This window comes from Rhizophagus irregularis, chromosome 9 (assembly GCF_026210795.1).
Source record: "Rhizophagus irregularis chromosome 9, complete sequence".
Taxonomy (NCBI): domain Eukaryota; kingdom Fungi; phylum Glomeromycota; class Glomeromycetes; order Glomerales; family Glomeraceae; genus Rhizophagus; species Rhizophagus irregularis.
The window spans coordinates 1,989,556-2,011,728 of NC_089437.1; the positions used below are offsets into that span (position 1 = coordinate 1,989,556).

Genomic DNA, 22,173 nt, shown 5'->3' on the forward strand with positions numbered 1-22,173 from the left:
TGTTTTCAAGTTTTCTCTTAAACTTGCGGTGCCTTTTTATGGAATATAATTATTAATGTCCCTCCACGTTTTTTGATTACTTTTCATATAGATTGAGATACACCTTTCGTAAATAAATCATTTTCCAATTCGATATTATTATTTGCTAAATATTTCAAATTGTAATAAATTTTTGATTTAAAGGTGAATTAGAAAGAAGACTATTTTTCACATAGCGCAAAATGTTTGGTCCCAATTCGTTATGTTTTTTGAACAATTCAATTACTAAAGTATTTTCTTAGTTGGTGTTTAAGCTCTCAACTTGTTACCAATTTTTTCTCTTCTTGATTCCTTTGTCATTTTTTTATATATCCGAATAGTACCAGCTCGAATTACTATTAATTTAAATTGTTTGTTGTTTTGAAAATAAGTAAAATAAGAAACAACTTCCATGATCACGGGACTTACACTTTAAGCTTGATTATAGATAATCTTAGTGACCGAAGGACTCAAGACAAAGTGAAGAAACCTAACGAGTCGAAGGATCCCAAGCCCAAGAACAGAAGCAACAGTCGCGACCGAAACAGGGAGGTTTTGTTGTGTTGATAATGGCAATATCGGCATGAACCTATACATATGAAATGATATTGTTACAATAATCGTTAAAGCTATTTTTTTTAAAGTTTAAATGACCTATGTTTAATTAAAGTTAAAATTAACAATACTTATTTGCCTCATTTGAATTTAATCAATAAATTTTACTATTAATAACCTTTGGATCATGTTATTAATAATTAGTAAATAATCAAAATAATAATCAAAGATGAGAAATTAAATAAAAATTTTATTTTTAATTTATAGTTATAAATATATTTAAAAAAGTGAACAAATCGTTAATATTTGTTGCTGGCTTAGCTAAGTCTTTTAAAAAACTTCTTGTAGCATTGATCAGGGAGTGATTATAATTTTGTTAAACCAGTCAGTTAAGTCGGCATCACTAATTGGACTACAATTTATGTTATTTTAAGGATATTAAATAATTAAACCTGCCAATGATATTAAAATGATTGAATATAAAAATAATTAAAAGGACAAATTCATTTTCATATCACTTATAACTATCTAAATAATTTACCCACTATTAAATAACTACTGTGAAAAACTATTTTAGGCAAGTTTTAAAAATACAATTTATTCAAGCCGCTCCCATAATTAGCTAGCTAATAAGCATTATAAAAATATAAAGCATTACCATCTCAGGTAGGTAATTAATTGTTTATTTCTCCTTCTTTTTTTCTCTTTCACACCAATGACTTGTATACCAGCTGAAGAAGAATCGTCGAGAAATAAATAGAAGCCTGTTGAATTTTCTTGTTGTTACATATATTTATTTATTTATTTTATCGACTTGTGAGCTGATGAAGTTGTATTTGGAAAAAATTATATTGGCTTGGCGTAATTTTTTTGACGTAATCGTTTAAAATTTAAATCGCCAATCTATTATACGGTTACCGGGTCACTCGCAGTTTTTCTTTTCTTCCGCTTATCGACATGCTTACCAAATTTACTTAATTCAAATACGGGTTCCGAAAGAACCCCTCCGACCACATGGAACCTTTCTCCACTTCAAGCTTTTATTAAAGGTTAAGACCTCTAATTCTTCAACTATATCATAAAACTGTTAAGGAAAACTTCGGTACGAACCAACTGATAGGATTGCCTTGAGGTAAGAGACTAAGAGTCGTAGGGTAGCGATTTTAAGTCAACTCCCATACTATTAGAAAATAATGTTTTTCAGTACTCCTTCGACTTTATTCTCTAGGTTGCTCGATAGCATCTCCTTTAATAATTTTAATACGATATTAAAATTTTTGGTCACATGATGACTGAATTACTCGTACTAAAAATATACGATTTTTTGACAAAATCAAATTTTTCTCAGTAAAATTCTACGAATATCTTACTTTTGTTTTATAAATAAATAGAATTTAATTAGACTAAGTTCTTTTCCGCTTAAAAAATAATTTATTGCAAATAAATTACTTATAAAACAAAAACTATACTAGTTTTACTTATTGTCGATATTTCTTTTTTTTCATATTAAAAGATTCACAATGTCGACAACAAAGCATAACCCGTCTAATATTCATTGTCTTGTATCAATTGTAGGACAGGTTGTACATTGTGAATATATTCAATATATAGTCAAGAATCATGTTAAGAAATCAAAATTTTAGCCATCGGATAATGTTTCATGTAGAGTTCCAATCCGTCATCCGACGGATAATCACATTTTGGCAGTTGTACGCTCATTTAATTAATATAAAAGAGCATTTTTTAAAGGATATCCTAAGAGCATAATACAGTATATAATTTAATAAATAAACTTTCTTTTCAAAAATGAAAGTGAGGAGAAATTAGGAACGGATTAAAATATCATCCGACGGATGAAAATTTCAATCCGACTAAGATTTCACCCATTTATTTTATGTTCAATTAATTAAATAATGCATAGTCTGATCACCTTACATCGAATGCAGTTCCTAAATTATAAATTATGAAACATAAATGTCTCTTTCCAAAAATAAATGAGAAGAGATTGATCATCCAGATTGGAACTCTAGTTTCATGTATATATATATATACTGTATATATATATGAGTGCATCAGTGCTAGTCATGAATAGCAGAATACCAATTCTGCAAATAAATGCCTCAATTGCACTATGCAAGGCCCAAACAAATAGGCAAGGATCAATTAGTAGATATCTTTTATTTAAAAAGATGCTAAATACTAGAGTACCTTTTTGGTAATCCAAATCGCCCGGAAGGACAAAAACATCACATAGGTTCTAGCAGGGACAGACAAGCGTATAGTCATAAGTAGAAGTAGAGTAACAGTCTATTGTAATTTGCAAGTACTAGACGCTATATAGAGTGCGTTTATTTAGGATACTAGTATGCTTGCCGTTGGAATTAATTACGGCATATGAAGCTTATGCCATAATATGTTAATACTTTTTTTGATTATGCCGTAGATAATTTGTAAATCCGTAAATCTATAATACTGATCAACTGATCATGATGATTTGTTAGATATTTTAAAAATTGTAAAATCCATATTTCGTAATGCTATCTTTAGCCAAGTATTTGTAATTTTTCTCTCGGAAATAAGAACTATACATGTTGCCGAAACTCGGCAATTTCGGCATAATTTCAGGATTCGACCTTTAGCCAACCGAAACGAAACTCTGGTCGAAAGTCGAAAACTGAGCCGAAATTTTCTGGCCAGCATTATTGAATGTCGGCCCGCATTACAAGTTTGTGTAACATTTGTAACACACAAAATTCCATCGCAGGAGCGAAATTTCCTTGTGTAACATTCTTACTTGGTGGCTAAACTTTTATCCGAAGTCATGCGGAGCATAATTCTGGCCGGCACTACAATGTTGGCCGGAATCACAAAAACTTTCGGACTCTTAAGAGTTAAGAGTCACCATTAAAAAAAAATTATATTTCGGATCACGTAATAAAAGATTCGTCCAGATTTTCGTACTCCGACCACAATTTCGGATTTCGGCTTGATTTTCGAATTCGGCTGAGGTTTCGGACCTAAGTTTTGGACTTTCGGATTCGGCCATAATTTCGGAAAGTTGCGACAACATGTATAATAAGAACTATGAAATTTCTTCTTTCTTCGAATAGGAGAAATATTATGATCTGATAGAATAACGCATTTCAAATTGAAAGATTTTCCAATTCTAATAAAAATTGTCAGAAGAAAAATTCGGTTAAGTCATCAGTTTCAAAATATTCTTTAAATTTTATTCATTTATTGTCAAAAAATTCCAAATTTCTAGTCGAATACGTTCAATCATCGATCTTATAGTATACAGTACATGTAGCCGAAATGTTTTTTACGCGTAAATTCCGACGAAAAATCCATCTCAGATAATTTGGGCTAGAACCGTAACGGACCTCAGAAAGTTTCGGCCAAATCTGCAATAATTTCGGCCAGAGTTTCTGAGAAAGTCGAAATTTCTACATGTGATCGAAATCCTTCCCAAAGGTCTTCTTCGGATCTGGCCTAGTCCCATTTAATGCCTGATCTCAGCCAGATCTACAAACTACAGATGACTTTGCTTTTAGGGTTTTTATCATGAGGTCGAAATTGTTGAAATATTTCGCCTGCATGTATATATTTTATAGTACATTCATGTAAAATGTTCTCAGTTTGCGCTTTGAAAAAATGTTAAATAAATTCCAAAAAAAAATAAAATAAAATAAATACAGAATTTCAGCCCAAATATTGCATATTTTAATATATAAACAAAAAAAATAAAAATAAACAAAGTATTTTTGTTAAAATGCTTATCTTTACCTTTACTGGATATTACGGACTTTTTAAGTTTCATATTTTTTTTCATAAATTAATATTGCAATGAACATTGCATTTAACAAATGCGGTAATCACTTAAGAAACAAACAATACATTGATTATAGCATTGAACTGCCTAATAAGCTAAATAGGATTTGTCATATAAGCACTCTCGTAACGCGCAACCATAACATAACACATGAAATTTTTTTTCATTTTACTTTGCGTATACCATTCTTCTTAATGACACACATTTTAAAGCTATCAAATTCATATAGATTATAGAAAGCGACTTGCTTATACATTTATCTTACCAAATTGGATTTTTTTTTTTAACGGATAATTTCCATATTAAGTAATAAATTACTAACTGCATTTGTGATTTCCCCTATTTTCAAAATTTTTCTATAATTCCCAGACACAACATTGTTTGAGTATTTATGCCTATATACTGATCGATTGTTGTTGATCTGGATTTATTTGTGTATTCATTTAACGAACAGATCATCGCTATATAAAAGACTCCTCCTCTACCTGATATCCGTAAGAAAATTTTTTCCCTATCACAATGATTGACGAAAATGATGATGATAAATCTAATTCTCAAGAAATTCAAACTGAGTCTATTTGTGAACAAATTTCTTCGTTGAGTATTGATGAACAAATATCAAATAATCATTCAGAATCCTTTCCTTTATCGGTACCAATGAGCAAAACTTGGGAGAATATTTTAGAAAAGTCTATAAAAGCTATTGTATCTATCAAAGTAAATCGTGTGAGAAACTTTGATACCGCAAAATCCGGTTAGTCTTATTGTAAATATAGCATGAAATACATCAGAATTTCCGAAACTGATTTATAATAATTTTAGTTGAATGTTCGGCCACGGGATTTATCGTTGATAAAGAAAGAGGAATTATTTTATCAAATCGTCATGTTTTATCAGCAGCACCTATTATCGCTCAAGCTATATTTAGAAATTACGAAGAAGTGGAATTACAACCAATTTATCGTGATCCAGTTCATGATTTTGGATTTTTTAGATTTGATCCATCCAAGATTAAGTTTATGGATCTAGTACAGATCCCTCTTTGTCCAGAAAAAGCAAAAATTGGAATAGAAATAAAAGTTGTTGGAAATGATAACGGTGAAACTTTGTCAATTTTATCTGGAACTCTAGCAAGACTTGATAGAAGGTAAGATTAAATTATTATTATTATTAGCAATTTGACTTCTATGCTAATTATTATATTTAATCAGAGCCCCGATGTATGGTACTGGTAATTATAATGATTTTAATACCTTTTATTTGCAAGCAGCATCTGGATCTAGTGGAGGATCGTCAGGAAGTCCAGTTCTTGATATTGAGGGTAATGCTGTTGCCCTCAATGCTGGTGGTACAAAAAAAGCATCGTCTAGTTTTTATCTTCCTTTGAATAGAGTAAAAAGAGCTCTCAAATACATTCAAGAAGGAAAGGAGGTTCCTCGTGGAACTCTTCAAACCGAATTTGAGTATAAACCTTATGATGAACTTCGACATTTGGGTCTTAAATCAAGTATTGAACAAGAAATTCGAGAAAAATTTCCTGATGATACTGGATTATTGGTTGTTCGTACTGTTTTACTAAAGGGACCAGCTGATGGTTTACTTATACCTGGTGATATTATCATTCGTGCAAATAAAAATATGATAACCAATTTCACACAATTATTTTCAATAATTGATGATTCAGTTGGAGAAGATATCGAATTAACAATATGTCGCGGAAAAGAGCAACTTGATGTTAAGTTGAAAATTCAAGATCTTCATTCCATAACACCAAATCGATTTGTTGAAATTGGTGGTGGTATAGTTAATGAGCTTTCATATCAAATAGCACATTCTTATTCATGGTCTGTTGGAGGTCCGTATATAGCTGATAGTGGTTATATGTTTAGTACTGCTGCAGCTTGGCGTATGAGTATTATTACTAGCGTTAATAATATCCCTACACCAAATTTGGATGAATTTATTGAGGCCATGAAAACTCTACCAGATGGTGCAAAAGTACCAATAAATTTTTATCATATGTCCAATGTCAATAAAGAAAAAACTTCAATTTTGCATATGGATAGACATTGGCACAAATTTAAAATAGCTGTTCGGGATGGTATGTATTTAGTATTTACTTATATTTACGCCTTTTAGTTTTTTCCTTATGAGAGTATTAACTTTTTATTTTTTAAAAGACACTACTGGATTATGGAATTATGAGGAAGTGCCTCCTCCCCAATCTATTCATTCATATGATCCTACAACAGCACAGGTTCAAATTTTGGATGAGTCATTACAGCCTGCAGGAAAAATTTGGTCTTCATTTGTTACAATTAGTTTCCGTTTACCATATAATGTTAATGGGATAAGAACTACACATGTAAATCAATTTTCTTTTATTCTCTTTTTATTTAAAAATTATGACTATTAACATTATTTTATTTAACGTAGTCTTATGGTGCGGGAGTGATAGTATCCATCGAGCCACCTTTAATTATATGTGATCGATATACTGTACCAACAAGCATCGGTGATATTTTTATCACTTTCGCTAATAGTATTATTATACCCGGAAAAGTAATATATCTTCACCCGTTATATAATTATGCTATTCTCACATATGATAAGACATTATTAGGAGAAACTCCTGTCAAAGCAATTGAATTAAGTGATAAGGAATTAGTACAAGGTGATTCTGTTTATTTAGTAGGAATTTGTGGCGATAATTCACCTGCAGTAAAGAAAACTACTGTGAAACGTATAGCGAATATTGAAACAGTGAAATGTTTCCCTACAAGATGGAGAGCTATGAATGTTGAAGAAATTAGATTGGATGATGTTGTAGAATCACTAGGTAAATTTAATAAAATTTATTAGCATTTGTTTTCATAATATATCATGATAACTAGTTATTTAATCTATATTAGGTGGTGTATTATGTGATAATGATGGAAAAGTACAAGGGTTATGGTTAGTTTATTCATTACAAAACAATAAGCAACAAAACATCGCATATAAGAAAGGATTTTCAATATCTTTAGTAAAACCAACTATAAATTCTCTTAAACTTGGTGAAATTCCAAAATTATATTGTCTTGATGTTGAATTTTTTATAATTAAATTATCAAAAGCAAAATATTATGGTTTATCAGATGAATGGGTTAAAAAAGTTGAATCCATACCAAATTCTAAATATAGTTTATTGCGTGTTTTAAATATACTTGATTCAACAAGTCCTTCAGGAAAATTGTTAAAAGTAGGAGATATTGTTTTGAAAATAAATGATAATATGATAACAAAAATGTCTGATTTATCCATGGCTTATCATTATTCGGAAGAAGTCGATATGGTAAGTATTTAAGTATTTTATAAATTTATTAAGGAAATGTTTGTTTTTATATAATTTTTTCTTAGTTTAACAATAAAAATATTAATTTGTTTGTTTACAGTTAATATTACGTAGTGGAAAAGAAATAAATATTAAAGTGAAAACAACACCATGTTATGGAAAAGAGACAACGAAGATTATAGGATGGTCAGGTGCAATTATACAAGAACCATATAAAGCGGCATTAGAACAAATTAAAATTGTACCAACGGGTGTATATATATCATATAGATTTAGTGGTTCGCCAGCATTAAAATTAAAACTAGGGGTTTGGATTGTTGAAATACAAGGAAGAAAAGTGAGTGATATAGATTCATTTTTAGAAGCTATATATGCACATGAAAAAGAAATTAAAGAAAACCCCGAAGAGAATAATGATGGATATGTAAGAATTAAAACTATTGGTGATACAAATGTTACAAAGGTTGTAACTATGAAGTTAGACCCACATTATTGGGGTATTTGGCAGTTAGTTGTTGATAAAGATGAATTAACGGGATGGAAGTATATAGAAGGATAAATTATTTTTAAATTTATTTATTATTCTTTTTCTTCGATATTTTTGATTATTTTTATACATTTATTTGTTTTATTAATTATAATTAAATGTATATTACTATTTAAAAAACTATATGAATAAATCACCTGTTGATTTACGGGGGAAAAAATATAAACTAGTAAAAAACATACTAGATTTTTATCAAATGACACTTTGACATGATTATTAATATTTACGTATTAAAACATATTATCACTTTTAAAAATAAAAGATTGTCTTTTTTTTTTCGAATAAACTTTTGAGATTTTGTTCTAATCAAATTTGGTTCTTATTGTTCACGGTGGATTTGCGTAATCACATGTCGGAAAATTGAAGAGATTGAAAAATAGCAAATAAAGTAGAGAAAGTAAAATTCGGTTATTATTTCATTTGCAAGTGTTTGAAAATAAAACAGATCAAGGTCATGAAAGTTGCAATTTAAATAATATAATACAACGGTAAATATTTAAAATCTTTAGGTTCAAGATATATTCCCAGATATCACCATTTTTATAATTTTGTTTCTTAATTTACTGGAAGAAAAAGATTTATTTTCCTTTGTTGGTTTTTTTCTTCCTATTCCTATTGACCTTTATAAACAAATAATTATTTTTTTTTTCATATTTAAAATTCTACACTTAGAATATTCATTATGTTCCTCTCTTTACTGAAAACATTTTAACGCGTGTAATGATTCTCTTTTCTAAAAGAAAATGAGATGGACTTGTAGGTTGGTGCCACTAACAATATATTTGTATTATTATTTTTTATTTCGCGTAAGATTTTTATATGGCTGATCACACGGTAAATGCCTTTTTCTTGAATATACCTCCTGAAGTCAATTTTCCGAATGCCCCATTTCCCGAACTGTATTATTTCCTTGAAACTCCAGTCCAATTTCCCGGTTCCTAATTCATGGGAATCACATGAACCGTCCAATTTCCCAAATTCTTTTATTTTATCCCAATATCCCGAAACCCAATATCATGAATCCTGTTATCCCAATTCCCAAATGGACATTTTACTTGAATTTAATGTAAACAACCTTCGCTAAATAATCGCTTTTGCGCTAGGAGAAAGATGATATTTTTATTATTAATCAATATCATAATTATCCTATAAAACCATCGGATACATAATTCGTAATTCGTTTCTAAAGTAGAGAAAAAAATAAGATTCAAGTTTATAAACAAACAGCAGGAAGAGTTTATACCCGAATAAAGAAGTTATTTCCATTACGAAAGTAAATCAAAAATTCGACTGGTGGAGTTGGTTCGATCTTTTATTCGTAGTTTACAGCTTTCCTGTTAACGGTTTTGACTGGCTGGATTCCTAGATTTTCTCTACTTCTTTTATGGATTGCGAATTAAACAATTATTCTCTTTTTGTCCCCAAATATAACACTAGATTTGTCAATAATTTGGTTCCAACAGTTTCGAACACCGAGTATGTAAAGCAGAACATAAAAGTAATCATATTTTGATCTGTCATGTTAATGCGCCACAATCGCCCAGAGATATCATCACCAATTAATTCGTATTCAGTCTGCTAAATTTGTGCAAACGGGCTAATCATACAACATTTATTCGAAATTTGTACTAAAAAATAATATAAATTCAAACAAATTCTAAACAAATATCGTATGATTAACCCATTTGGCACAAATTTAGCACAAACTTTTTTTACAGGGTCTCGCTTTAGCCAGTTTCACTAATGCAGTAGTCGCAATATTCCTTATCCTAACTTTTAAAAATAAAAGTGAATTCAGATTTAATAAAGTATAATCTTGCTAATATCGGGATGAAAAATTCGTTTCCTCATTTATTGATCCCAAATTTAAGTCAAAGATAAAGTTGGCGATGATCCAAACGTAACAATCGACAAAATCGTTAAAAAATCATTACATACAGTACTTAAACGCTTAAATACAATAGGGGTACCCGTATGGAATTTTTCAAGAAGTACGAGTATTAGTGAAACTGCGTGATTACGAAACACCAGAAATATGGGGCATTCGTGCCCATTTACCAAAGTACTTTTTATCCAGTTTGTGGGAAATATATATGTGGATGGGAAATTTTGACTTTCATGACTACTTAAGGAAATGCATAAATAACTCCTCTCAAGGAGTCCAACATGTCGTCTATTCCAGCAATGGATATTCATCTCGTTTCGTTACTTTGTTTAGAACGCAAAATTCTTTTTCACAAAACCTTTGGAAGGTCGACGGTAAAAAGGTTGATGATAACTTATTAAGACTAGGTATAAAGATATTGTCTTTTAACTTTCGTACTAAATGCATTTTAGTCACGTTACTTCCGTATTATATAGGACTAATAATAGGAGGTCTTGGAGGAACAACTTACGAAAGAGGGGAATTCGGTGACATTGATCTTAATAGTGTTGTCATATGCAAGAGATAACCAACTATTAACAAACTGCTTGAATGTCTGCGTAAAGAACGCATTATTCTAATTCAGTCACCACCAATGACTGGAAAAACATCCCTTGGACAACTATTTGAGGATAAATTGCTCAAATTAGATGAAGTGCAGAATGGTTCGGCTTGTGTTTTTCGCATTTCATTGGCATGGATGCAAAGATATGCAAAGCTAATGGGGATGAGTTGGGATTATTTTCTTGATCAATTTGGTCATAAAAAAGTATATTTGATTATCGATGAAGTGCAAAAAATATATAGACATGGGAATAATGAACCTCATCATGGTGGAGGTGCATTTTGGAATGCATTTAAACTTATAACGCAATGCTTACCGCAGCTTTTCATTGTAGAATTAGCATCATACGGACATTTTGATTTTGGTGCTTATTCTTTTAGTGGAAATCGTATAGACATGGACAACAAATGGGGATATGAAGAAATTTGTTTCACAAAAGAAGAATTTCATGATTATTTTTACAATTTTTGTAAAGTACATATTAATGACAAGTTAATAAAAGATGAAATTCCATGTCCTTTTAATTATGTGTCTGACATAACAGCTTACCATCCTGGTTTAGTTGCTTAAACTATGAATCACATTGCCGAACGTTATACTAAAAAAGAGAACAATTCTCTATCTTTTAGCGAAATTTTTCTTTTCTAAAGTCTCATGATTTTAACGATCTTATCAAGGTAATGTTTCATATTTTTGTAATAATTCTAATAACTAACTGAATATGTTTACTAAAAACAATTTTAATGTTGTACTTTTTCAGAATACCCGTGCATTTTATCCAGCTTTCAGAAGATCTTTCGGATGAGGAAAGAAAAATTGATGATTTCATTCAAAATAATTAATAAACTATTGGAACAAGTATTAGGTAATATCGATTTTCATACAATTTATCGAATCTTTATTATATAGTTATTGAATAATTTATTTCAAAAATTCTTTATTGTAACGTACTAATATTAGGCATCGTTAATGTTACCAAACGAGATTCTAAACCTTATTCTTGAAAAGAAATGGGCAGAATTTGCACAATGAGACAAAAAGGTTTTCTAATTCACGAGTTACGTATAAATAAATCATTGGCTAAAGAAATTTATTTGAAATTTGTTATCTGTACGAAACTTTTTCCCTTAAAGTACAAATTAATTATGAAAATCTTTTCTACTGACCTGAATAAAGTAATAAGTTGAATGTATAATTAATAAATCTTCTGTTCTATTTCCAGTAAATTTGATTTCATAGTTGCTTTATAAAGTTTTTGTCATCTGACCTGCTTGAATAAATATATTTAATCCAATATCTTGAGTTCTAATATCCCGAATGGACAATTTCCTGAAATATATAATAATATACTTGTAATCTCTTTATTTTATATTGTTTATAAGCTCTGTAATAAATATAAAAGGTAAAGAATTATTGTGACATAATTTTATAACTTCAAAGTTTCATTGTTAATTTGAGATATTGGAATTCGGGATATTGAGTTTAAGGATTTTAGGTTTCAGGATTTAAAAATTGGACGTCAGGGAATTAGGATTCAGGAAATACTGATTCAGAAATCGTATATTTCAGGAAAGGATCCTATTCAGGAAGTTGGCACTTAGGTAATTGACTTCACATTCAGAAAGTGGCTTTCAGAAAATGATCCGACAAAGGTTTGTGTAACGAACATATACCCGGAACGCTTAAGCAAAAGTATATACCTGCTTCAACTTCCACTAATGTCATTGCAGCTGAAAATGAGTTGCTTAGGCGCTTACCGAGGAAAACTAACTGGAAGCATGCATGGGAAATAATAGGAATTAGAATCGATCCACAGTAACGATCGAAAAAGTATATCTCTTTATAAGATAATTATCTCATCTGTCGGTTGTTCATACTTCATATTAGCTTAACTGTAAGTTACGTGATGTCAAATTTAATATAAACTGAAACAACGTTATAGATGGTGTTTGAGATGTTTTAAAAACGTTTAAAAATATTCAAATGATATTTTTGGACGACATTAATAGAAATATTTAATCGTAATTCGGGTTGGTATTATTTCCAACCATAAGGACACATACGTTTTATTATATTCGCAAAAGATAAATCAGTTCTATAAATAATCACTAACATAGGAGATAAGTAAATTATGATTAAATCTTCCACAAAAAATATATATAAATATAAAAATAAAAGAAAAATAGAAAGAGAAAAAAAAGCATCGTTAACAAGTTGGAATCTACGTCTTATAAATACTAAATAAGGAAATAAAAAAAAAATTCAAAAAATTCAAAGCTAATATTGATTAATCTTAAATTAAGAAATAGCGAGTCAATGACAACAAAGCGCCACACAAAACGGCAATTGATATTTGTTTATCAGTTCTGACAGCAGAAGAAACAGCTGGTGTAGGTGGTGCAGTACCATTCGTTGGAGTTGGCGTTTTTAATGTAGCTGGTGGAGGAACCGATTTAACACCAGGTACTTTTAGTGCAGCGCCCGCCTCAAGCACATTGATCGTAGCGTACATCATATGTTTTGGACAATGTTCTTCAACATCGCAGTAATAGTACAATGGACCAGCTTTTGTTAAAGTCCAAACGGCCGTTGAAGGAGCTGCTGCATTACCAGTATACACGGGTGTACTGAAGGCATTTGGTAATACGGATTTAGCGCATGTAGCAAAGGTATCAGCTTGAACAACATCGTGATTTCCATCGACGAAGTTGAAAGTAACCTGAAAAAAGTAATTATTTTGTAATTATCATAATTATAATTATATATGTATTATTATTTTTTTTTATTAAATTGAATACTTACGGTATCTCCCACATTTGCATCAAAGTTGGGTGGTTCGAAAACCTTATTACCAGCATCACCAACATTGACCGACCAATTTTCACAATTAGCGAATGTAAATAGAAAGACAATTAAAGCAACAACTGAAAGATATTTAATCATCATTTTTTTTATAAATTTATTATAAATAAATGTAGAAGAAAATTTAGAATAAGTAAATGTAGAAGTAGATTTATTATAAGTAAATGTAGAAGAAAATTTATTATAAATAAATGTAGAAGATGATATTGAGAAGGAAGAGAAAATACGAGGTTATTTAAAGAATTTTTGCTTGTTAGAAAGATACAAAGTGGCGTACAACATGATCAATTTGTAGTACTTTAAATCAATAACACAATTAATACGGATCATTTTCCGAAAAAAATTTACTTTATTTAAAATAGCCAAGATTTTTTTTTTTTAATGAATTGTTATAAAAAAGTAAAATTTTTAAAATTTGTATAGAATGTTTACATCTATCCGATCTACCAAATTGGAAATTGATTAACCTAATTTAGTTAGTTTAGTTAATTTAGTTTTTTTATCTTTTGTTAACGAGATGATGAGAATAGTTTCATCTGAGCAAATTATTCTAAATGCCAAGGAATTCGAAGTTTTTGATTAGATTAAAATTTAATTGACTAAATGAAAGATAAAGAGAAGATGTTATTTTATTACTAAAGTTATTTATTCTAAATCAAATTTTTGATCTCTGGTAAAGTATAAAAAGAAGACACACAAAAATTGGGCGCTAGTTTATGAACTTTTTTCTTACAAGTCATTAATAACAATATTGACGCATTAGAATCATAAGCGAGAAGTCTTTTTCTTCAAATAAATTATTAATAAATGTGTATCTTCAAATGAATTTTACAAATAAGTTGATCTCTCACGTCAATCATAATTCATTATAATAATGAATCGTTAAAATGAAAAACTTTAAAAAAAATTACTTTCTTTTTTTTATTTGTTTATTTTTAAAGAATATTTTTATAAATCTCAAAAAAGGACGATAGCAGTAATGAAAAACTATCAAACTCCCAAAATAAAGTAGTATTGTAGTATTCCTATAGGACATTGAAGTTTGAACCATTTAAATAAATTTAACAACTCCCAAATAAAGTAATTTACAATTATTATTATAGGATCTTTGATTCATCTAATAAACCTAAAAATAAAATTTTCTTCCTTTATTTTTATTTTTTTCTCCTTTTTTTTAAAATAGATTTAATTGTGAACTAAAAATGAATTCTGGACAATATGTACAATATGTAATCTTTTTTTTCGGATTTTTCCAAGTTCTATAATTGTCATAATTGTTAAATTTAATTAAGCGGATATATTAAACTTCATAAACATTTGTTAAGGATTGTAATGCCCGAAATAATTAAAATAAGGCCGCACAACTAAAAGTTGTCACGTGATTCTATGAAATTATATACAGTTGGATTAATTAGCACATAATAAAAATATTTCCCATTTCATCATTAGTTTTACAATACGCTGAATAGAGTAATACACGATTTCATAAATAAATCTTAAAATTCACGAATGATCAATATTTCACAATTCTATCTTCTCATCCAAAGACACTCGATGCAGCTGCTCATATCACTTTGAAATTGTAATATGTTACGAGAATAATTTACCCTCATAATTAACAGTTTTTGCTCTCTGTATTCGTAACGGGCTTCACTCACAAAATAGATTTATTTTCGTATGATAATTTTGTTAGAAAAGCTCACTGTATTAATTTATACTACTTAATCTTTGACGAGTATGAGAGTTAAGAACGCGTCACGGTGGTAATAATAAAGATTAGTTTAAAATCGATGAGGCAAGATATAAAAAATATATTACTTATATCGCAAAGAAATAACGTTATAATGTTTTTTATAATTATAGTTTTATGGGAAGATATGACGTTTTAATTTTATTTCCTTGTAATTTGAAGAGTCGGAAATACAAGTTATTTATTCCCTACAAGAAATTTAGTGTAATGCATGCTAATTGCATTTCTTCTCATGAATGAAGAGAAAGTATGAAATTGAAATTGCTATTCGTTCTAGTGCTTTGTTTTTTTAAATTTTTTTTTTTTTACTCTTAACATAGTATATGCATAATCTTTTAATCATGGAAAATCGGGGAGTCTGTATGACCGTTTACATGGCATATTCAAATCTTAAAAGTAACGAATAGTGATAGAGAGTCGTCAGATGTTTGTAAAGAGGCCAAAATTCTTAGTACAAAAATATAACCTGTTTTTGGGTTCTAATTTCTCTGATTCACGATTCACTGAAGATGTGATAGTATCAAGCGGGAAACTGTAACTTACTATGGATTCATACCGATTGTCATGTATTATCACGTCAATCACGTCTATCGCATAATTCCAAATCTAATTCAAATCGGAATTAAAAAAAAATTTTTTATAACCTTGGCTAAATCGTTAGTGTAACTTAAAATATCGGTACATATTACTTATACACTTATAAAAGAACAAAAGAAAAGTATCAGTACAAGTTATATCGCGAAATAATAAATAATATCAGTACAATGAGATTTTTTTATTAATTTTGAAATAGGACATGGAAATTTATCGATACATGCAATTATTAGTACGCAACTTGGTCCAACATCGAAGTGATCCTCGAAGGACATGGTTGCTATATATATGTATCATTTTGGCTTTCTCCATTGGTTTTTGGTTTTTGATCTCCGCCAAAGCAGGGAAAAGGGGTGAAACCGGTAAGTGGATCATGGATGTAATCAATAAAAGATCATGGTATCACTATAAAATTGTGGTTTGACTAACCTATTTCTTGCTATTATATATTTACTAGGCGCTAGATACAATAATTGCTGATAATTGCTCGAATGTAGTAGTTCTTCTACCACGTATGAACTATGAAGACATTTTCGTCCTACTATACTAATGCCGGTATCAAATCTTGCTTAAAATGATTTACTATATTTGTAAACAATAAACGAGCTTTACTGTAAATCAAAAAAAAGGGGGTAGATGATTATGTAAATCCAATAATCCAATTTATTTAGTTAAAATTAGTTGGAAAACTTAATACAAATCAAGACTAGTATTCTATACTTTAAAATGAAAAAGCATGCATAATTACTTAAATAATAGATTTATTTAATAATAAAAATCGATAAATAATAATTTTATTGTTACAATCGATTTTTTGTTTTTGACGCAGTTAAATTAAAAATATAATAATATCGGATTTCAGATATTACTACTGGGATTTTATTATATACCAAGAGGCACTCTATATTTTTAGTTCACAACTAAAATTTTCCCAGGCTTCGTTATTATTTACAAGTAAGTTAAATTTTCAATATACTTTATTGATAGTTTTTTTTCTAATAATGTAGACTTAGACTTTTCTCTAAAATTGCATTGAAGACAAATAAATAAATAAAAATAAATAAATAAAAAAATACAAATATTTTTTTTTTTAAAAAAAAACAATAAATAAATAAAATTTTAAGATTCGATAAACTTCCATCCTGTTAACGCTTCTTTATCTTCAACCAACTGCCAAATACCCCAGTAATGTGGGTCTAATTTCATAGTTACAACTTCTGTAACATTTGTATCACTAATAGTTTTAATTCTTACATATCCATCATTATTTTCTTCAGGCTTTTCTTTAATTTCTTTTTCATGTGCATATATAGCTTTTAAAAATGAATCTATGTCATTCACTTCTCTTCCTTGTAATTCAACAATCCAAACTCCTTGGCTTAATTTTAATGCTGGTGAACCATTAAATCTAAATGATACATATACACCTGTTGGTACATTTTTAATTCGTTCTAATGCTGCTTCATATGGTTCTTGTATAATTGCACCTGACCATCCTATAATCTTTGTCGTCTCTTTTCCATAATATGGGGTTGTTTTTATTTTAATATCTAATTCTTTTCCATCCCGTAATATTAACTGTAAACAAACAATTTTATTGTTAATAAACTAAGAAAAAAATATAAACAAATAATTCATTAATAAATTTATAAAATATTTACCATATCAACTTCTTCTGAATAATGAAAAGCCATAGGTAAATCAGACATTTTCGTTACCATATTATTATTTATCATTAAAATAATATCACCTACTTCTAATGATTTTCCTGAAGGACTTGTTGAATCAAGTATATTTAATATACGTAATAAATTATTTTTTGAATTTGGTATAGATTCAACTTTTCTAACCCATTCATCTGATAAACCATAATCTTTTGCTTTTGATATTTGTATTGTCCAAAATTCAATATCAAGACCATGTAATTTTGGAAATTCATCTAATTTAAGAGAATTTAAAATTGGTTTCACTAAAGATATTGAAAATCCACACTTGTATGTAAGATCATTATGTTTATTATCTTGTGCAGAATAAGTTAACCATAACCCTTGTACGTTTCCATCACTATCACATAATACACCGCCTAGATTTAAAAAAAAAAAAATAACTTGTTATTAATTATATTTTGTTTAATGAACGTTATCGGAATTGATTTAATATATAAATTTACCTAATGATTCTACATAATCATCCAATCTAACATCTTCAAAATTTAAACCCCTCCATCTTAAAGGATAACATTTCGATAAATAGACATTTGTAACACGTTTTACAGTAGTTTTCTTCACTACAGGTGTACAATCACTACAAATTCCTACTAAATAAACAGAATCACCTTGTACTAATTCCTTATCACTTAATTCAATTGCTTTGATAGGAGTTTTTCCTAATAATGTTTTATCATATGTGAGAATAGCATAATTATATAATGGGTGAAGATATGTTAATTTTCCAGGTATAATAATATTATTAGCAAAAGTGATAAAAATATCACCAATGCTTATTGGTACTGTATATCGATCACATAAAATTAAAGGTGGATCAATGGATAATATCACTCCCGCACCATAAAACTTAATGTATCAATAACAAACAAAAAAAAAAAAATTAAAAATCAAAAATCAAAAATAAAAAATAAAAAGAAAAACGAAAAAGAAAGTTTATTTTACCTGTGTATTTGATGTATTTCTCAATCCATTAACATTATATGGTAAATTGAAAGTAACTGTAACAAGTGAAGGCCAAATTTTTCCTGCAGGTTGTAATGATTCGTCCAAATCTTGAATTTGTGCTGTTTCAGGTTTATATGAATGAATAGATGGAGAAGGAGGCATTTCCTCGTAATTCCATAATCCAGTAGTGTCTTTTAAAATATAACAAAATTAATATATTCATAAGGAAAAAGCTAAAATAGTGTAAATATAAGTAAATACTACCAAATACATACCATTACGAACAGCTATTTTAAATTTGTGCCAATGCCTATCCACATGCATAATTGAAGTTTTTTCGTTATTGATGTTAGTTATATGATAAAATTTTATTGGTACTCTAGCACCATCTGGTAGAGTTTTCATGGCCTCAATAAATTCATTCAAGCTTGGTGTTGGGATATTATTAACGCTAGTGATAATACTCATACGCCAGGCTGATGCACAAGTAAACATATAACCTCCTTCAGCTATATACGGACCGCCAACAGACCATGAATAAGAATAAGCAAGTTGATATGATAGCTCATTAACTATACCACCACCAATTTCAACAAATCGATTTGGTGTTATGGAATGAAGATCCTGGATTTTCAATTTAACATCAAGTTGCTCTTTTCCACGACATATTGTTAATTCAATATCTTCCCCAACTGAATCATCGATTATTGAAAATAATTGTGTAAAATTGGCTATCATATTTTTATTTGCACGAATTATAATATCACCAGGTATAAGTAAACCATCAGCTGGCCCTTTTGGTAATACAATACGAACCACCAATAATCCAGTCTCATCAGGAAACTTTTTTCGAATTTCTTGTTCAATACTTGATTTAAGACCCAAATGTCGAAGTTCATCATAAGGTTTATATTCAAATTCTGTTTGAAGAGTTCCACGTGGAACTTCTTTTCCTTCTTGAATATACTTAAGAGCTCTTTTTACTCTATTCAAAGGAAGATAAAAACTAGATGATGCTTCTTTTGTACCACCAGCATTGAGGGCAACTGCATTACCCTCAATATCAAGAACTGGACTTCCTGATGATCCACCACTAGTTCCGGATGCTGCTTGTAAATAAAAGGTATTAAAATCATTATAATTACCAGCACCATACAACGGGGCTCTAATTAAGGTTAAATTAATTAGCGTATAAGTTGATAATAATAATAATGGTAATTTAATCTTACCTTCTATCAAGTCTTGCTAATGTTCCAGATAAAATTGACAAAGTTTCACAATTATCATTTCCAGCAACTCTTATTTCTATTCCAACTTTCGCTTTTTCCGGACAAAGAGGAATCTGTACTAAATCCATAAACTTAATCTTGGATGGATCAAATTTAAAAAATCCAAAATCATGAACTGGATCACGATAAATTGGTTGTAATTCTACTTCTTCGTAATTTCTAAATATAGCTTGAGCGACGATAGGTGCTGGTGATACAACATGACGATTTGATAAAATAATTCCTCTCTCTTTATCAACGATAAATCCCGTGGCCGAATAATCAGCTAAAAATCAATAAAATATAAGTTTCGTAAAGTCTGTGACTCTGTATTACATGTACATATATATAAGACTAACCAGCTCTCTCTGTATCAAAACTTCTCACACGATTTGCTTTGATGGATACGATAGCATTTATAGATTTCTCTAAAATAGGTTCCCAAGATTTAGTTGGTGAAGTGATGGATCCCGAATGAATATCATTCAATATTTGTTCATCATTATTTAATGGAGTATCCACAGCTTTAAATGATTGAGAATTGGAATTAAGATCTTTTTCACCAATCATTTTTATCGAAAAGAATAAATTTTCTTACAAATTCCAGTTAAGCCTGCTGAGAGATCTTTAAATAGTTAAATGCAAATGAATCGAATTGTTCCTATTAGAAACTCATGCATAACATTTATAATGACGATCATATGACATAAACACAAACTAGCCCTTAAAAATGAATCGATTGACATAAATAACAATGAAAAATAGAAATCTTGTTTTATAATTAAGGTAATAAAATATCGTACAGTAAGTATACGGCCATACCCGAGTTCGGGGCAAGCATCTGTCTTTCTTGTTATGTTTTGTACCCATGAAACAGAATCGGAATAAATCATTGTAATAACACCAAGTTTTTTTTAAAATTTCTATATTTATTATTATTCTATAACAAATTTATACTACATATCTTCAATATTAACCTTCGTCTCCTTTTTCGCTCGTACTGTCGTACATAAAGTACGTAAAAATTTATGAAGTGTTTTGAAAATAGGAACAAGTTTATAATGTCAAAAATAATAATAACGTGATTATATATTTTTGTCAATTGTTTCGCTTATAATACTTGTGATTTCCTTATGGGTATATATGACTCTGTTCCTTCCGGAACACGCAAATTTCAGCGGAAAAGCACCGGAGGGCGGAGGGTATTACCCCTGGAAATCTCTGTTGCAACATGTACTCCTTGTGAGAAATATGTAACATGACCACGTGTTGCAGTCTTCGGTGATCAGTTCTTGCAAATATTCTGAAGTTAAGAGTGTTTAATTTAATTAATATATAACAAATACTTAATACTAATTTTTTCGCTCCAGACTTACAACGGTTTCCATTTTTTAGTTATTATATTAAACAGAATTATTAATTTTAATCGCCCTCTGTTTTAAAATAGATTTTTAAGAATTTAAATATTTTTGTTCACTGAATTCTCAAAAATACCAATTATTACCAACCCGTATTCTCATGATATACATTTTTTAGCATTATCTGAACAAAGCGGGTTAGCTGTAATAAATAAAAATTTTATACTATCTTTTTCCTCTTATATAGTATTATTTCCTTCCTATAAATATAAATAAATTAAAATTAACTGATTTTGTAAACTACAATATATTATTGATTATTTAAGCTTACCATATTCAGTATTCTTAATGTTAAAACATTGGTTGCCAGCAACAAAGTGTGCATAATAAAGTAATAATAAGCAAATTATTCTTCATACCAATAGAATCGGATTTTTAACATGTATGTTTGAAAAATTTTTTATTTTATTTATTTTAATAATATTGTTTTTTTTTTGGAATAGAAAATGAATTTTTTTGGAATTTTGAAAATGAAAAAATGGAATATATTTATAAGACTAACTTCGTAAAAATAAATAATAATAATAAGGCTAATAAGGCATAATAGTAAATAATGATATTTATTAGACTTATTGAATGATAATAGATAGTTAATGTCTGTGTAATATAAACGCGGCTGAGCTTTATTACTGTTTTTATTAATATTGCAAATAATAAACTTGAAACTTATTATAATAACACTCATAATAGAACAAAAATTGGATTTTAATTTGAGTCAATATCGCTCCAATTTTCTGATCTCAATGGAGCAAATTTTAACATTTATTTTAAAATATGATAGTTACGAATGTATAGCATTTTTGTACGTTTAATTTCTACTAAGTACGTAAAAGA

At 29.0% G+C, this 22,173-nt stretch overlaps 4 protein-coding genes across 4 annotated transcripts; 2 read left to right on the forward strand and 2 right to left on the reverse strand.

The window, feature by feature from the left end:
• Positions 1-4,924: 4,924 nt before the first annotated feature.
• On the forward strand, positions 4,925-8,298 carry OCT59_029483 (uncharacterized protein; the record flags this gene model as incomplete). Its single annotated transcript, XM_025318130.2, has 7 exons — positions 4,925-5,159; positions 5,228-5,552; positions 5,617-6,506; positions 6,586-6,770; positions 6,842-7,244; positions 7,318-7,739; positions 7,840-8,298. 7 exons carry the CDS (start codon positions 4,925-4,927, stop codon positions 8,296-8,298), a joined length of 2,919 nt encoding a protein of 972 aa, XP_025176953.2.
• A 2,507-nt stretch (positions 8,299-10,805) lies between these two features.
• OCT59_029484 (uncharacterized protein) lies at positions 10,806-11,345 on the forward strand (the record flags this gene model as incomplete). Its single annotated transcript, XM_025329180.2, has 1 exon — positions 10,806-11,345. The coding sequence occupies one exon, from the start codon at positions 10,806-10,808 to the stop codon at positions 11,343-11,345; it is 540 nt and encodes a 179-aa protein (XP_025176954.2).
• Positions 11,346-13,068: 1,723 nt separating this feature from the next.
• OCT59_029485 (uncharacterized protein) lies at positions 13,069-13,721 on the reverse strand (the record flags this gene model as incomplete). Its single annotated transcript, XM_025332114.2, has 2 exons — positions 13,069-13,494; positions 13,578-13,721. The coding sequence occupies 2 exons, from the start codon at positions 13,719-13,721 to the stop codon at positions 13,069-13,071; spliced, it is 570 nt and encodes a 189-aa protein (XP_025176955.1).
• A 3,379-nt stretch (positions 13,722-17,100) lies between these two features.
• OCT59_029486 (uncharacterized protein) lies at positions 17,101-20,491 on the reverse strand (the record flags this gene model as incomplete). The annotated part of the gene is made up of 7 exons (XM_025309338.1): positions 17,101-17,559; positions 17,643-18,064; positions 18,152-18,554; positions 18,651-18,844; positions 18,929-19,818; positions 19,883-20,207; positions 20,281-20,491. 7 exons carry the CDS (start codon positions 20,489-20,491, stop codon positions 17,101-17,103), a joined length of 2,904 nt encoding a protein of 967 aa, XP_025176956.1.
• Positions 20,492-22,173: the final 1,682 nt, after the last annotated feature.